This window comes from Sorex araneus, chromosome X (assembly GCF_027595985.1).
Source record: "Sorex araneus isolate mSorAra2 chromosome X, mSorAra2.pri, whole genome shotgun sequence".
NCBI classification, from domain to species: domain Eukaryota; kingdom Metazoa; phylum Chordata; class Mammalia; order Eulipotyphla; family Soricidae; genus Sorex; species Sorex araneus.
Window position 1 is genome coordinate 261,422,186 of NC_073313.1, and position 18,489 is coordinate 261,440,674.

At 44.3% G+C, this 18,489-nt stretch overlaps 1 protein-coding gene across 1 annotated transcript; it reads right to left on the reverse strand.

The window, feature by feature from the left end:
* Positions 1-696: 696 nt before the first annotated feature.
* LOC129399878 (keratin-associated protein 5-1-like) lies at positions 697-17,598 on the reverse strand. Its single transcript, XM_055121277.1, has 2 exons — positions 17,299-17,598; positions 697-1,059 (listed from the first exon to the last, which is right to left on the reverse strand). The coding sequence occupies exons 1-2, from the start codon at positions 17,596-17,598 to the stop codon at positions 697-699; spliced, it is 663 nt and encodes a 220-aa protein (XP_054977252.1).
* Positions 17,599-18,489: the final 891 nt, after the last annotated feature.

The window sequence follows — 18,489 nt, forward strand, 5'->3', positions numbered from 1 at the left end:
TGATCCAGGGGTGTGGATTGGACACTGGTGCATCTGGGAAGTTCTCTCATTGGTTCGCATAGAGAAGACATTTTCCAGGGGGCAATGAGTAACTTTTTTCCCTGAAAAGTGTGGAGTAGGTCTAACAGGCTTGGGAAGCTCCCCATGGTAGGATATACATCATAATAAAACAGAGACACAATAAAATGAGGAAGGGTTTCTTTATTTTATTAAAAATGCTTTAAACAGAGATATGCATGGAAAGAAGTTGATGAATGCCCAATTCAAAGGAGAAAATGGTGTAAAGTTATTTTGAATGAACAATTAGTGATCTTGACTTTATAAAATTGGAATGGGCTTTTGATGTTGCTAGTTTTCCACTCCCTAATGCCATTAATTGATATCCATCCTGTAACTTATTAGTACATGCAGACAAGAACATAAGGATGCTGTGTAATAGATGCCTCCTGCTCGCTAAGTAGAAGGTTCGGGAAGAAGCTGAAGCCAGCAGGATGCCCCTGTGAAGGGAAGGAACAACCCGGGCAGCGCAGAGTCAGAGGACAGAGAGCACAGTGCAGGACACGCGGGAGAAAGTGCAGCCGATGGGGCAGGAGGGCTGGAGGGGAGAGTTTGTCGTGAGGCTGGAGCCAGGCCCCGGGATGTCCCACCCTGGAGCAGAGGCCGGTGGCTGCCCAGCAGCAGCCCTGAGCCGGGCGCCTAGCAGCAGCATTGCTTCTGGCAGCAGCACTTCTGCTGGCAGCAGCCCTTGCCGCAGCCACAGCCCTTCCCGCAGCCGCAGCCACAGCCGCAGCCGCAGCCACCACAGCCACAGCTGCAGCAACACGGCTGGCAGCAGCAGGTGCGGCGGCAGCAGCAGACCACGGGTTGGCTGCAGCAGCCCCCACAGCAGCCACAGCAGCAGGGGCAGCAGCCGGAGCAGCAGCCCACGCGGTAGCATCTGCAGACGGTGCAGCTGCCACAGCCGCCACAGCCACAGCCACCGCAGCCACCACAGCCACCACAGCCACCACAGCCACCACAGCCACAGCCACCGCAGCCACCACAGCCACAGCCACCACAGCCACAGCCACCGCAGCCACCACAGCCACCACAGCCACAGCCACCGCAGCCGCCGCAACCACCGCAGCCACCACAGCCACCACCACAGCCACAGCACCCCATGGTGTCAGTCGAGAGGAGTCAGGAGAGGTGAGGAGGTTGGTTCAGGAGGTGAGGGAGGACGATGTCCTTCTGCTGGGAGAGGCCCTTATATACCCACTCTGAGGTCAGAGGCGGGAAGGCACGAGACCATTTCCTTGTTGCTCTTGGCTCCAGTGTCCTGGGAGAATCTCATACATATTCATTACTCTCCTGTTGGGGAGTGTCGGTGGATGCAGGAGATGACTTGTGTGTTTTCCTCAGTCCACTGTCCCCTCAATGCCACTGAGGTGCTTAGGACATGTGGAAGGGGGTGCCGTCCACAGTCATGTGCTCCCCAGGAAGCCCCATGTGTCTCATCCGAACTGATGCCCCGTGATCTCACCAACCTGCTTTCAGGAGACAGCTCCTGTGTCAGGCCAGCGTGTGTCACCCAGGACTGGAGAAAGGAAAGCCTCTCGGGCTCAGACCCCAGGGCCACAGGCAGAAGGAACTCTGATAGCCCCGGGGAGTGGGTGCCCTGACTCCCTGTCACACCATTCACAGCAGTTGGCCCCCCTCCATCACTTTAAAGTTGTCTGGTGGCTCAGAATGCTCAAGCACTTTCTGATACAATTTCAACTGCAAATAAATAAAATCTTATACCCATTTGCAATTGGATATCAATTTGGATGTGATGAATTTTTACCAATTGATGTCTAAAAGGAAAATCATCATGTAAAATAATACTACTAGTCCACCATGATAGCAGAGGAAGATTTACATTTAGCACTATATATATTTTATATTTATATTTGCATATAAATGCTAAATATAATAAATGCATATATAAACAACCAGGCTTGCTGTGCAGCCAGTGATGCATAAGATTAAGATGTATCCATCCTGTGTTGTTTTCAGTTACATATAGACACACATGCATACCTTATATAGTTGCATACGCACATATAATAGTTCCTGAGATCAATCCCACCTTTCATACATTTTAATCTTGTGCTTACCACTGAGCTACACCACCAGCCTGATTGCTTAATCAATATTGAGAACATAATGACTGACAGGGATTGTATTGGACAATTTCATGTAGGTGTTATAGCAGCCATTTCATACACGCTTAGTTCTATTCTAAATTGGGTTTACAGGGGCTGGAGAGATAATACAGCAGGTAGAACCCTTGTCTTGCATGCGGTTGACCTGAGTTTGATACTCGGCATCCCATATGGTCCTCTGAACATCACCATGAGTGATCCCTGAGTGAGAGCCATGAATAATTTCTGAGCATCACTGGTGTGGCTCCCAAATCAAAATAAGAAAATAAGGGGCTGGGGTGATAGCACAGAGGGTAGGGCATTTGCCTTGCATGCAGCAGACCCAGGTTCAATTCCCAGCATCCCATATGGTACCCCGAGCACTGCCAGGAGTAATCAGGAGTAATTCCTGAGTCCATGAGCCAGAAGTAACCCTTGTGCATCACTGTTGTGACCCAAAAAGCAAAAAAAAAAAGTAAATAAATAAATAATGAAGTAATTCATGTCAACATGTTGAACCTCCTTTGTACATGCCAATGCATTTCTATTTAGTAACTGAGGAAGAATGTTCTTTTGGTGAGTCTCAGGGTTTAAATATAAACATGGGAAAGTTCTTCAGAGAAGCTGTCAACCTTGGCCTACAGATAGATTGAGCTAACAGTTCCTGTGTTGGGGACTGTCCTTTGCATAGTCCAATACTGAGCAGTTGTCCTGGACCCATCAACAGTCATAATAATCTGCCTCCCAGTTGTGTTGTAAAACTCTCAATTTACTTCTTGACCATTTACTTCCATTTACTCCCCGACCCTCACCAGGGTTTCCAACCAATGAGACACTGTGTATGCTGACAGAGACACTAAGGACAGTTCTTTGGGCCAACAATAGCCATTGAAATCAGAAAAGGATTTTGTAGGAGATTTTTATCATTTTTTTCTGTTATGAGAATACTTGGTTAAGTGCCTGGTATCTGGAGAAAGACTGGAGAGAGCTCTTCTATTCTGCCTTTTGCTGTCTTACCTATGTGTAGCAAATGCTGTACTATCTCTCTGGTGCCCAATTTAAAATTTGAAGTTAAATAGTGCATCTCCCTAGAAGCAGGAAATAACAAGTCTTCTGTACCTGTCACTGAAGATGAGGGACATTATCATTCCAGTGTATGGTTTGCAAGGTATGTTATCCATGCATAAGTAAGTTAACCTGACAATTTCCCTTTCATTGAATGCACAATTCTTTTTTTTCTACCCTTTTCCCTGCATAATGCCATTTGGATTGGCACATTTGACCGCCAGCTGAGGTCATTTATGGAGAATGAGATAAACTCTTAAGGAGACAAACACACAGGGACACACAGGGACACAAGCAAACATACACAGGCCATCCATGCTGTAGGGTCTCCTGGGAGACCATCAATGGTCTCATATGAAAGAGAAAGCCTCAGTTTACCTTCGCCAGTTGCTGTGAGCAGCCCAGGTTTTGACTGTCTCCATGCTGCATTTCTAATTTCCCTGCATCTCCTGTGACACAAAGACCCAGTTTTCCTTTAAAAGCCCCCCCCCCAAAAAAAAAAGAGCCAGAGGTAACTTAGTTCTATATAAGTTCCTCCACAACCGGGGAGTTCCTTTTCCTTTCTCTTCTACTTCCCAATAAACATTTCTACTTTGTAACTCTGAGTGTGAGCAACTTCATTGCTCAATATTTTCATCCTTGAAAATATTGAAGAACCCTGGAATCACCAACGAACACAGAGAGCTGCCATCACCGCTTCAGCATGCTCTGCATCAACAGACTCGCCATGTACTCCCCGACCCTCACCAGGGTTTCCAACCGATGAGACACTGTGTATGCTGACAGAGACATTAAGGACAGTTTGTCAGCACAGCGACATTACATAGGGAAAAGAATAGAGCCTGAGTTATTTCACCTAGTCTCTCAGGAGACACTGTTAAGAATTAAAGTCCATCGCTAGTTGCACCTCCTGCATTACTGCTTTTGTGTGTGGAGTTAAGTGGGCTCGGATGCTCCTTTCTCATCTTATTGGTGTGCTCCTACCAGAATTCCAGTACTGTGGAAATTCCACAGTAGGAGTTGTCATGGCAACAGAAGTGGGGTGTGGGTACAACCGATGTGGCTTTGGCAGGACGATGACTTCGTTCATCCCCTCCCAAGGATGCCCCAGTGTTTCCCTCTGGGGGGACCAGCATGTCCATGAATTTCAGCTGCTTGGCTCACATCTCCTCAGAGATTTAGTTCGTGAATCTGAAGAGCAGTGTGGGTGGGTAAGTCAATATAGTGGTGGCTACGTAGGGGAGGAGGGCATGGTTGTCAGGGCATTCGGAAGTATGGGGTAATGGGAGGAGGCTATCCACCCCCACCCTGAGAAGACCTCAGAGTTCTCAGCCCAATACCAGGAGTATCTGATGTTCACACAGTTTAGTGTCTCTGCAGAGATTCTTAGTGAAACTGTGGGGTTAGGCCACGGGCCCTTGGCATGGCTGCAGTGATGGGTGTGAGTACAGCTGCCAAGGCTTCAGCTGGGCAAGGACTTGGCCTGTCCCGCTCCTGAGGGCACCCCAGAATTTTCAGCGGGGGGAAGTGGCGTATCTATGAATTCCTCAGACAAATACTCAATAACCCCTCGGTGAGATATAATAATTTTCAAACTTTTCTTTTACTGAAATATTTTGATAATTTCTCTAGCCACTTGTTGTAACAATCAATATAAAACAAATTATTGTGTGCCTGCTAAGGGGAAAAATTGGGGCGGTGGTCAGAAAAGTGAGGACAACGTTGAAGAGGAGGTCACTTAAGTGGTGATAATGGTGTTGGAGCATCAAAAACCTATAATAGGGGGGCTGGCACAATAGCACAGCGGGTAGGGCGTTTGCCTAGCATGCGGCCGACCCAGGTTCGATTCCCAGCATCCCATATGATCCCCTGAGCACCGCCAGGGGTAATTCCTGAGTGCAGAGTCAGGAGTAACCTCTGAGCATCGCCGGGTGTGACCCAAAAAAGCAAAATAAACCACCCATAATAACGGTATTATGAATAATTTTGTAAGTCATGGTATTTATTTATTTATTTATTTTTGGTATTTTATTTTATTTTATTTTTTTATCATCAGATTTTTATTTTTTTATTTATTTTTTTAAAGAAATATTTTATTTTTTTATAATTAGTTTATTTTTAATTAGAGAGTCATCGTGAGGGTACAGTTACAGATCCATACATCTTTATGCTCATGCTTCCCCCATATAAAGTTCAATAACCCATCCCTTCACCAGTGCCCATTCTCCACCACCCGTAAACCCAACATCCCTCCCCACCTCCCCAGACCCGTCTCCCCCTACCCCACCCTGCCACTATGGCAGGGAATTCCCTTTTGTTCTCTCTCTCTGATTAGGTGTTGTGGTTTGCAATAGAGGTGTTGAGTGGCCATTGTGTTCAGTCTCTAGTCTGTATTCCGCCCGCCTCACCCTTCCCACACATGACCTCCAACCACATTTTACTTGGTGGTCCCTTCCCTGAGTTACCCAGAATGAGAGACCAGCCTCCAAGCCATGGAAACAATCTCCTGGTTCTTATTTCTACTATTCTTGGGTGTTAGTCTTATAGTCTATTATTCTATATTCCACAGATGAGTGCAATCTTTCTATGTCTGTCTCTCTCTTTCTGACTCATTTCACTTAGCATGATACTTTCCATGTTGATCCACTTATATGCAAACGTCATGACCTCATTTTTTCTAACAGCTGCATAGTACTCCATTGTATAGATGTACCAGAGGTTCTTCAACCAGTCATCTGTTCTAGGGCACTCGGGTTTTTTCCAGATTCTGGCTATTGTAAACAGTCCTGCGGTGAACATATAAGTGCATATGTCACTTCGACTATACTTTTTGGCTTTTCTGGGATATATTCCCAGCAGTGGTATTGCTGGGTCAAATGGGAGCTCAACCTCTAGTTTTTTGAGAATCGTCCATACTGTTTTCCAAAAGGGCTGAACTAGCCGGCATTCCCACGAGCAGTGTAGAAGGGTCCCTTTCTCCCCACATCCTCTCCAACAGCGGTGGCTTTTGTTCTTTTGGATGTGTGCTAGTCTCTGTGGTGTGAGGTGGTATCTCATGGTTGTTTTGATCTGCATCTCTCTGACGACTAGTGATGTAGAGCACTTTTTCATGTGCTTTTTGGCCATTCGTATTTCTTCCTTGGTAAAGTTTCTGTTCATTTCTTCACCCCATTTTTTGATGGGGTTGGATGTTTTCTTCTTGTAGAGTTCAACCAGTGCTTTATATACCCTTGATATCAACCCCTTATCTGATGGGTATTGTGTAAATATCCTTTCCCATTAAAGAAATATTTTATTGAACCACCGTGAAAACAAGAAAAAAATACAAAGCTTTCAGGTTTAAGTCACAGTCAAATACTGATTAAACCACCATCCCTTCACCAGTGCACCCGTTCCACCACCAAGAACCCCAATACACCCCCCTCCCACCCCACCCCCCATCTAAGTAGCTAATGATATTCCCATTATTCTCTATATATATTGAGTACATTTCATATTTCCATACAGAACTCACAATTATTGATTGGAAATTTTCCCCAACAATCAGGCCTGCCGAATAGGCATCATCTAATAATTTCTCTTCATTGGTAAGAGTGAAGACTTTGAGTCCGCGTGGCCGCGATAGCGGCTGCGTGGTTTTGGGTTTCTAATATTTTAGCTCAGTTCACAGTCAAAATGGATGGCTGCAAGAATCCGCTCTGGTGCCAAAATGGGTTAGGAGACCTCAGGATCACAGTCAATAGGCGCGGAGGCTCTGCTTCTCATGCCGCAGCTCTCGGTTCATCTCTGGGCGGAAGGCGCGCCGGGAACACCCCCCCTCCCAGGACCACCTACAGGCTACGTCACTAAAGAAAGTCCTACCTCCTGGTGGAGGGGTCTTAGAGGGTGGCTCTCACCGCGTGGCTGCTGCCGCCATTTTCGCTCAGAAAAATGGGGTGGAGAGGGAAAAAAATCCCTCCCCGGGCTGCACAAGGTTGTAGCTCAGTTCACAGTCAAAATGCATGGCTCAAGCATCCGCTCTGGTGCCAAAATGGGTTAGGAGACCTCAGGATCACAGTCAATAGGCGCGGAGGCTCTGCTTCTCGTGCCGCGGCTCTTGGTTCATCTCTGGGCGGAAGGCGCACCGGGCAAGTCATGGTATTTAAATAAAATTAAAAAAATAAAGTTTATAGGGGATTGGGGGTGGTGAATGATAGTACATCATGTAGGGTGCTTGCCTTGCACGTGGCCAGCTCGGTTCAATCCCTGAGCTGGCAGAGCCAGGAGTAAGCCCTGAGCACAGTTAGGAGTAGCCCCAAAACAAAGTATAGTTCGTGGCAGTTTTCTATTTTATTTTTTCCCCATGCTGCTCCTACATCTAAGAGACTCTAAACAGTTTTATTCTGTACTCGCCTGATACACACACAATAGCAGCCAGCAGATATTTGCCATCTATTCTTTTACTTTTCCTGCTATTCTATTCTTTCTGGGGAGCACATTTGCAAACCTTTTGTATTCTACTATAAATCATTTTATGTGCAGGCATACCCATTCTTGGTTTGTTTTCCCTTCCTCCCTCACCTCCCCAGCTGATTTCCCACATTCCTTCAAATATTCTGTCTCTTTTATTGTTATTACCTCTGTACGTAGTAGTTCTTTATTTTTATTGATAATTATTGTAGGATTAGAGCAATAGTACAGTGTGTAGGGTGCTTCCTTTGCTTGCAGTGAACCCAGGTTCTATCCTTGGCATCCCATATGGACTTTGAGCTTGCCAGGAGTAAGGGATCCCTTAGTTCAGAACTAGGACTAAGCTCTGACTACTAGGTGTGACCCCCAAGCAACAACATAATAATTGCTATTGCCCCTTTGCTATCCCTGATAGAGATATAACTGAACTAGAAATATAATCCCATACATTCTATCTGTGGATGTGTAAGTCTCCTTGCATAAGGTTTATTTTTTTTCTTGCTAATATCTCTTCCGTCAATTTGTTTACCATCCTCCATACGGACTGGAGCAATAGCACAGTGGGTAGGACGTTCGCCTTGCATGCAGCCGACCTGAGTTGGATTCCTCCGCCCCTCTTGGAGAGCCCAGCAAGCTACAGAGAGTATCTCGCCCGCACGGCAGAGCCTGGCAAGCTACCGGTGGTGTATTTGATATGTCAAAAACAGCAACAAGTCTCACAATGGAGACGTTACTGGTGCCCACTCGAGCAAATCGATGAGCAACGGGATGACAGTGACAGAGATCCTCCATATGAAACTGAAAGGTAGTGGAAGATTAGCCTTTTCCCAACACTTTTGCTGACCTATATGGGACCCTCAAGTAATTCTACTTGTCCTGGAGTCTTTATGACTTCTACTGAGCAAGACTGGCTTCAAGATCATCTTTCCTCGGTTTCCTCAATATTTTTAAAGTGTAATGGAAGATAAATGATGAGAGAACTTTTATTTTTCTTTTTTAATTACACTTGAAAAGGAAAATCTTTTATACAAAGTATATGTGTTTGTACGGGACTAAACACATATATGGGACTAAAGTACTGCATCATATATTTAAAATATTTAAAACTTAATTTCTAATTTAAATTTTAATAGTTACTCATGCTACGACCATCTTTATTCCTGTTTTGATAATGTAGAATTTTTTTTCAAAAAAAGAAAGAATATGATGGGAAGAGGTAAGCATCAAATTGTGGATCAAGATGATGGTATAACAGAAGATGTTTCACTTGAACTTTGATTCTTTTTTTTTTTTTTTTTTGGCTTTTTCGGTCACACCCGGCGATGCACAGGGATTATTCCTGGCTCAGCACTCAGGAATTACTCCTGGCGGTGCTCAGGGGACCATGTGGGATGCTGGGAATCGAACCTGGGTCAGCTGCATGCAAGGCAAACGCCCTACACGCTGTGCTATCACTCCAGCCCCTGTTTCACTTGAACTTTGAATGAAACTAGAATCTTGTACTGCTAATTGTCACATTTAAGAAATGCATTTAATTTTGAGGAAGAGCTTTTGGTTTGATTTTTGTATTTTTTTGCATTGTTTTATATTTTTATTTCTGTGTCATTGATTTCTCCTCTGATTTTTTATTATTTCCTTCTTTCTACATGCTACAGGTTTAATTTGTTGATCTTTTACTTGTTTATCTAGGTGTGAGGTTGAGATATTTATTTGAGCTTTTTTTCCTCTTTGAACTCCCTTTTTCATATACTTATGCTGTGTCCCATAAGTTTTGATATCTTGTGTATCTCATTACGTTAGGTATTTTTAAATTTTCTTCTTTGACTCATCTTTGACTCAGTAGTTCAACTGTTGTTTAGTTTCCAAACATTTGAACTTTCTATGTTTTTATTGTTATGATGCTCAATCTTGGTTTATCATCAGACACACATTCTATCAAAGAAGCATAAGTATTCAACAAGCTTAGCAAATATGCCTTACTACAAACTTTTGAGTAGGTGACGGTTATTAGCATCTAATGACTAACCTGACAGCCTTCCTCTCTGTTATCTTGAGCACTGTCAGCCCAGTGCTCACCTTGCCTGACCTTACCCATCTTGCTCATTGATACCTTATTTTCAGAACAAAACACCACTTTCCCTTTGGGGAAGCTCATAGAAATTATTTATGTGTGATATCAAAATTTATATCTCTATCCAATTCATATCCTACCTTTATACACTGTGATAATTGTTGGGTACACTTGGGGAGAATTTGCTATTCTTCCAACACAGAAACTGAATCCAGTTAAGCAAATTGCTCTGGTATTTTTAGTTTTAGTTCCTCGTCATTGCAGGAATACACACCCCCATTAAAAAAAAAGTAAAGAAACTCTAGATGTAAACTGTTTAATTATATAGTCTACAAAATGTATAAAACAAAATGAAATTAATGTATATTATTACTAAGGATTGGAACAATAGCACAGCGGGTAGGGCATTTGCCTTGCATGTGGCTGATCTGGGTTCAATTCCTCCATCCCTCTCAGAGACCCTGGCAAGCTACCGAGAGTATCCTGCCCGCATGGCAGAGCCTGGCAAGCCACCCATAGCATATTTGATATGCCAAAATCAGCAACAACAAGTCTCACAATGGAGACACTAACTCGTGCCTGCTCAAGCAAATCGATGAACCATGGGATGACAGTGCTACAGTGCTACAGTGCTATGGTTAATTTATATCTCTATATCTTTGTAATGGGGAAAAAGAATTTCTATTTTTATGAAGGTATGGATCTCTCAATATGTGGTCTAATATGGAGAATATTCCATGTTCTAGAGAATGTTTCATGTATGCTAGAGAAGAATGTGAATTCAATTTAGGGGATGTGTAGAGCCTTGTACAGGTATACTAATTCTAGAAGACTTTATTTTTTGTTCATTGTGTGCTCATGGAGACCTTAAAAGGGATTAAAATATGATATGGTGATAGATCTACTAGAAAATGAAAACAGTTTGGACCAGAGCAATAGTATAGCAGGCAGGGCACTTGTCTTGCACACAACAGGCCTGCCTTTGATCCTTGGCACTACATATGGTCTCCTGAGCCCCACTAGGAATAATCTCTGAGCACAGAGCCAGGAGTTAAGTCCTGGGCACTGCCAGTTGTGGCCAAAAAATTTCAACAAAGAAAAAAGAAATAAAGAAAGGAAAGAAGAAAGAAAAGGAAAGAAAAAAGAAAAAGAAAGAAAGATAGATAATAAGTGTTGGATTGCATTGGTTTGTCCTTTCTACCCCCACTAGGGAGTTTAGGCTTATTGAGTACCTCCTATGACAATTCTCCGAAGCACAACCAATTCCATCAGTACTTCCAATCCTCCGTGTTTTTCTTTGTTCTTTCCTTTGTGCTCTTTTCCCCCATCTGTTAATCAGTTTTATCCCCAAATCAGACCCTGTGACTTGTAAATTCAAATTTTTCTGAGGGCTTTGGATTTTGTGGAAATAAGTGAAATATTGATTTTTTCTCTTTCTTTTATGTCCTTTGCATAGTTTATTTTAAAGCAATGTCTTTTTTGTATAGACACAGGAAGACAGTTTATGCTATGCTTCTGTAACTCGGAAGTTAATTCACTCCAAATAATATTTACTCCTGGGCATCTATCATATTTACTTGACTTAAGCCACAGCTGCTCTTACCTTCTAACACCCCCAAAAGGAGAGTCCCTGTGAAAGACTTGGATGGACCTGGGGAAGCCAAAACTACTGGCATTGAAAAGGGATAGGCTAAGTCCCATAAGAAGTATAAAATAAATTAATTGCATGGTCACCGGAACAGACTCTATCATGACCCAAACTCTGTCATGAAGTAACTGAATAAGGACCCTGCTGGGGGTAGGAAAGACTAATCTCACCTGAGATAGTCTGTGATATACAGCGAGATGTCCCCAGGAAAAGCCACCTTTGAAACTTAATATATCTCTTACTGTGTCCACACAAAATGACTAGAAATATTATTAAGAAGTAAATTTAAGATGGCTGTCTAAATGGGTATTGGCTAAAGATAGGGGAAAGCAATACCTCCTTAGATGGAATTCTGTTCTTAGGCGGATTTACTAACAGGAATCTAGAGTTCTGAACACTTAAGATGAGATCTTTTCCTTGCATATCTCGTAGAACTTCCCCTGAAGGAAGGTCTTTACATTTATTCATTGTTTATGATAATGTTCAACTACTCTTATGTGTAATTGCTACCCTCAACCCTTCACAATTTCCCTCTAACACTGTGAGACTAGAATAAATTGCCACTGATTACCAACCAGCCTGGTGGCCCACACTCCTTCCTTCATTCATCTATCACTATTGGCCAGCTACTGGGGGGATAGTGATTGGCCTCAAGGGTCACGGTGGGCAGGCCAGTGACCACCCACCCAGGAACAGTGGAAAGAAAGAAAGAAAAAATAAGGAAAGAAAGAAAGAAAGAAAGAAAGAAAGAAAGAAAGAAAGAAAGAAAGAAAGAAAGAAAGAAAGAAAGAAAGAAAGAAAGAAAGAAAGAAAGAAAGAAAGAAAGAGAAAGGAGGAAGGGAAGGCGGGCTGGAGGGAGGGAGGAAGGGAGAAAGGAAGGAAAGAAGGGAGGAAGGAAGGAAGAAAGGAAGGAAGGGAGGAAGAGAGGAAGGAAGGAAGGAAAGAAGGAAGGAAGGAAGGAAGGAAGGAAGGAAGGAAGGAAGGAAGGAAGGAAGGAAGGAAGGAAGGAAGGAAGGAAAGAAGGAAGGAAAGGAGGATGGGAGGAAGGGAGTAAGGGAGGAAGGATGGAAAGAAGGGAAGAAAAGAAAGGAAGGAAGGAATAAAAGAAAGAAAGAAGGAAACAAGGAAAGAAAAGAAATGAAGGAAGGAATGAAGGAAAGGAAGAAGGAAAGAAAAGGAAGGAAGGAAGGAAGGAAGGAGGAAGGAAGAAAGGAAGGAGGAAAGAAGGAAGGAAGGAAGGAGGAAGGATGGAGGAAGGAAGGAAGGAAGGAAGGAGGAAGGATGGAGGAAAGAAGGAAGGAAGGAGGAAGGAAGGAAGGAAGGAAGGAAGGAAGGAAGGAAGGAAGGAAGGAAGGAAGGAAGGAAGGAAGGAAGGAAGGAAGAAATTTAAAGTAATTTGGGTCAGAGAGAGTACAGAGGTTAAGGCGTTTGCCTTGAATGCAGCCAATACCAGTCTGATACCTGGCAATGCCTATAGTTCCCTGAGCACATGCAGGAATGACGCCGGTGCATACCGGAACACTGCTAGCTGTGGCCTCAAAACAAAAGCAAATTAAAAAGATGAAAGCAAATGGATTCTTGGACACAGTAGTTTTCTTAGCTAATGTTACACTTTGAACGAGATGGTGATAGTATCTTTTAAGAGCTTCGTTAACCCAGAAATATTTTATTGACCTTCAACTTAATTGTATGGACTTCTGTACTTAATGAACTTCTGCATGCTTATTAATTCAATATTCTTCTATAAGGATGCATAGAAGCATGTGTAAGAATGAATATAAGTATTTAAAAGGGAAAGGTGCTCTTTCCTAGTGATCTTTTTTAAAAATCAGTTTTCTATAGTGCTTTCCCATCATATGAAGACTCCCTTATCTGGTGGATGCAAGATTTAATACTACATCACTTGTGACTAGTAATGTACATAGCTGGTAAAGATAGTCGTTCTCACTTCTTGGTGTTTCAAATTCACATGATCCATTTCCCAACAGTGTAAGTAGATAACAATAGAAATATTTTTCTTTTGGACAGATGTTTATATGTTACTTCTGCTTCCCATACATAGATACTATTACATTTTTACTAGCAAACAATCTTCCCACATGAAATCAGTCATAAAACTCCCAGATTTGTGAACATTTAGAGAAATCCCTCTATAATGTAACACATAATCTCATTTCTAACCCAGTCCTCCTCAGGAAGTCAGCTCTACTCTTCACCAAAGACGAAGATGAAGTTTAGCGTAATCTATGACACCCATAGATGTAATGTCCCACCATCTCCTGAACCCCCTCCTCCCAGAGTCCTATTTAGGGACTTTGGTGGTCTGCCCACTCATTGTCCATGTCCCTGTCAATGGGACAGTATTTCTCTGTCTGTCTGTCTGCCTGTCTGACTCTATCCCATGCTCAGATATCACCTTCTTCTGAAGCTCTACTCTTCAAAGTGAAAATGCCAAGCATTGTCCCTAATTTACTAATCTATTATAATCTGCTCTATTTTTGCTGCAAGACATCATATATTAAAGTAATTAATGCCTTTAAGACTTTAGGGATACAAAACTGGACCATAATCACTTTGGACCAAATGCACTCTAAGGGTATTGTTAGTCCATTGTTTTCTAATGCTGTTGTCAAGGACTGAGACAATGGAATCTAACTACACGCTTACCTACACCATACCTTTCTTCTGCACCCTCCCCTGCAGGTAGACCTTGCCTTCTAACCCATGCTTTCCATTGCTTTGCTTCTCTTAGACATGATCTTCTTTTATCCATACTCATTCATCCTGTGGTTATGTGGCAATTCCTTTTTGTTTGTTTGTTTGTTTGGCTGCTTGGTTTTGAGCACCACCATTCAGTGGTGCTCAGGGCTTACTCCTGGCTCTAAACTCAAGGAAATTTCTTGATCCTTATATCCCTGGTACTATTTCTCTGACTCTACAGTTCATTTCTCCAGATGATAATTCGTGTCCCCAGATGACAGGAAACCTGTTTCAGGTTTTTGTTATTTCTATAATATTGCTATGAGTGTTCTTATTTATATCTGTTGGAGCACAATAGAAACATTTGTACACACCGAAGGACAAAATTAAATGAAGTAAATGAAGACCAGTCGAGAGAAGGAAAAAGGCCATTTGAGAGCTGCCTGTAGAAAGGATCTGTCACCGTTGTTGCATTTGGCAGTGTTCTCACTCAAGGATAATGAGAATCCCAGGAAAGCTCTGTGCTGGAAAAAGAAAGGATCCAGGTATTTGGATGCAGGTATCAGATCCAGGTGTCACAGCTGACCTGGGGAAACTGCAGCAGCTAACTATAAGAAGGGATAGCTTCCAATCATATTATATATGGTTGGAGGGATGCAGGTAGCTCTCTGGGAACTGCAGAGATGGAAGACAGAGAAAAAAAATAAGGAAGCTGTTGGTGACTACTGAAGCGCTCTCCACTGGGCCCAGTGGTTACAGGGGAGTGTTGGGGTCTCCTCCTGGCCTCTGTCCAGCACGTTCCCTCGTCCAGCAAGGGGCCGCCACTCCGAGTTCTGAGGACAGGGCCAAGCTTCCCTCCGAGGGGAGGGGTCCGAGGAAAAGAGCAAATCTTGCCACTGCCTCCTCCAAGGAAAGAGAAATAAGCACATGGGCACGGTGGGGGTCCTGTAAAGCAGATCCACTTTATTGGGAGACAACAGGGATTTCTATAGGTTGAGGAGGGTGGTGGGAGAGTGCAACTGGTCACGTACACAGGGTGATCAGAACAAACATGTTTTCTATAAATAGGGTCACACCTTCACCGCACATTTGCCAGAAACATCCTGTCCCCAGGTAACATTGAACTGTGATATGTATTGCAAAAGGCTTCCCTACAAAGCAGACAATATTTTGTAGACAATACATATCATTGGTTTCTGAGAAATGGACTAGTTCTTGAGAAACTGATGATATATATTGTTTAAATGTCCAGACTCCTTACGGAGAGTTGTTTCAGGAAGATTTGAATTTTGTATTTCTTTCATTGAAGTCTGTCACTCCTAGAACCATGCCCAGAACAGGACCACATTATAGGTCTTCACGAATACCTGTACCATTAGTTTTCTGATGCTTGTTTGTCAGTTTTGGTCATTTCTTTGTTACCTTAGAAAGAAGGACACCTCTCTTACATCGGACTTCCCCTACCTCCACCAATTGTGCACCAGATAAAGACATGACATCAACCCAGTAGCACAGTTTCACAGTTAGGGGTCTCCCCCTATTTCCTGAAACAAGTTCTTCTCTTCTGTGACCTCAACTTCCTTTGATGCCATGTGAATGTGACAGCTGGCAAGTAGGCCCTGTGATAATTCTTCGGCAGGGACTATCACCTCACCTTGACCTTCTAGAGGCATCTGCATACAGGCCCAGGCCTGGCAGGAAGTACTCATCTTTCTTGAGTCCTTCATGGGAACTGCCTCCCCCCAACCCTCCTACACAAACACAACCAGATACCAGAGTTTCCTTGGAAGTGTCCTGGATGTGGGTGTCGGGGGGCCGCTTCTCCTGGCCCTGCTCCAATCCCTTCTGCAATGGGCTTCATGAACACACTCATCCACTTTGCGTGATGACAGCAGGGAGTGGGGGGGGGGGGGTGAGGCTGCTGACTCTGTGTCCTGGGGCAGGAAGAAGGGCAGGGAGGTACTAGGAATCCCATGCAGGATGGATCTTCTGCCATGTCTGCAGTTCAGTCTCAGCAGGGAGCTGATTTAGGCAGCAAACCCTAAGGACAGCTCATTACGACAGCCACTGTACTTGGAAGCGGGTCTTTCCATGTCCCACAGAGTGTGGCCCCACCTATACAGGAGATGTGAGGTTTGGGAATATTTCTCTGGTCTCTTCATCTTATTGATGACAGTGTGTTTATGTCTGACTGAGTATAGCCGAGCAAGCAAAGTTTTTCTGTATCTCACAGCTCTTACTAATGGACTGAGTGCTTTTTTTACCATACTGATATTTGTGATGAGATTCTACTGAAAGAGACTGTGCTGATGAGATAATGAATATTATCATGAGGCAAATAGGTTTTAGAAACAAACTAGAATATTTAAGACCTAAATAGACATACGTTGTTTTTAGTAATATGTATCATGTGGATAAAGTCACTGACAACAAAACATTTTAGAAGACCTAAATTAGGATTAGAAAAAGATGAAATCAATCCATTAAATGATGTTCCCTGGGACCTTTTTATAACTAATAGTAGTCAAAGACCTCAAATGTTTCCTAGAGGGAATTAATTCATTATTAATTCTAAATCTATCTAAATCAACATGAACTGTCTTTTCTTTAAAGGGTTAGTTGCAGGAAGGAGGGAGAGAGTACGAAAGGGCCAGAGCACATGCTTAATATGCAAAAGCCCTGGATTTAATCCCCAGCAACACATGTTACCCCTGCACAACCAGAAGTATCCCTAAGTGCCAGATAATGTGTACCTCCCCAAGATTTTTAGAAATGAATGTCTAATTGCTATTCTGCTTAGATACTTGTGACTCGCTTCTTGTAAAAGGAGAAGATACATCGATGAGCCTTTGAATCCAATTAGTTGTATTTATTAGAAACAGTGCATCTTAGGTTTACAGAATCAGATTTTAGCAGCAGAAATAGAGACTAGCGAAGCTGCAGGAGGAAGAAATGGAATTAACACTGCATTTCATCAGCAAATTGGAAGAAGGCAGAGCTTTAAAATTGATGAATTTGCTTGGCACATACTTTTGTGGGGCATGGGCAAGGTACATGCTGGTGTTTCCCAGTTGAAGGCAGGATCTCTGGGATGAGGCAGTGAGGCCGCATATCTGTAGCCTGAGAACTGGCTCCATGTCACCCCATGATGGGATCATCAGACATGACAGGCAGAGATACACACAGACACAGAGTCTTACCAGCAGGACAGTTCCTGCAGACCCTGCCCAGAGACTGGTATCCACCATGCAGCAGTGCCTGAGCCGGGCGCCTAGCAGCAGCATTGCTTCTGGCAGCAGCACTTCTGCTGGCAGCAGCCCTTGCCGCAGCCGCAGCCCTTCCCGCAGCCGCAGCCACAGCCGCAGCCACCACAGCAGCAGCAACACGGCTGGCAGCAGCAGGTGCGGCGGTAGCAGCAGACCACGGGTTGGCTGCAGCAGCCCCCACAGCAGCCACAGCAGCAGGGGCAGCAGCCGGAGCAGCAGCCCACGCGGTAGCATCTGCAGACGGTGCAGCTGCCACAGCCGCCACAGCCACAGCCACCACAGCCACCACAGCCACAGCCACCACAGCCACCACAGCCACAGCCACCGCAGCCACCACAGCCACCGCAGCCACAGCCACCACAGCCACCGCAGCCGCCGCAGCCGCCGCAACCACCGCAGCCACCACAGCCACCACCACAGCCACAGCACCCCATGGTGTCAGTTGAGAGGAGTCAGGAGAAGTGAGGAGGTTGGTTCAGGAGGTGAGGGAGGACGATGTCCTTCTGCTGGGAGAAGCCCTTATATACCGACTGTGAGGTCAGAGGCAGGAAGGCACGAGACCATTTCCTTGTTGCTCTTGGCTCCAGTGTCCTGGGAGAATCTCATACATATTCATTACTCTCCTGCTGGGGAGTGTCGGTGGATGCAGGAGATGACTTGTGTGTTTTCCTCAGTCCAGTGTCCCGTCAATGCCACTGAGGTGCTTAGGACACGTGGAAGGGGGTGCCGTCCACAGTCATGTGCTCCCCAGGAAGACGCATGCAGCCCTATGTGTCTCCTCTGAACTGATGCTCCATGATCTCAGCCAACCTTCTCTTCAGGAGACAGCTCTTGTGTCCGGCCAGCGTGTGTCACCCAGGACTGGAGAAAGGAAAGCCTCTCGGGCTCAGACCCCAGGGCCACAGGCAGAAGGAACTCTGATAGCCCCGGGGAGTGGGTGCCCTGACTCCCTGTCACACCATTCACAGCAGATGGTCCCCCTCCATCTTCCAGTACATATCATGTGTAGAGTGACTGCTTAGAAAGCACCAGTCAAGCTTTTCAGTCGTTCCTCTATTTCCTGTGTAATTCTAATGACTTCAAAAGCAACCATATATTCAGCAACAAAAACTATTTATTCATAAA

Coding starts and splice junctions, on each gene's coding strand:
- LOC129399878 (XM_055121277.1), bottom strand. CDS start 17,598: ATGCTACCGCGTGGGCTGCTGCTCCGGCTGCTGCCCCTGCTGCTGTGG. Junction 1,060..17,298: donor CTGCAGGAACTGTCCTGCTG/GTAAGACTCTGT, acceptor GGTGGCTGTGGC/TGTGGTGGCTGTGGCTGTGG.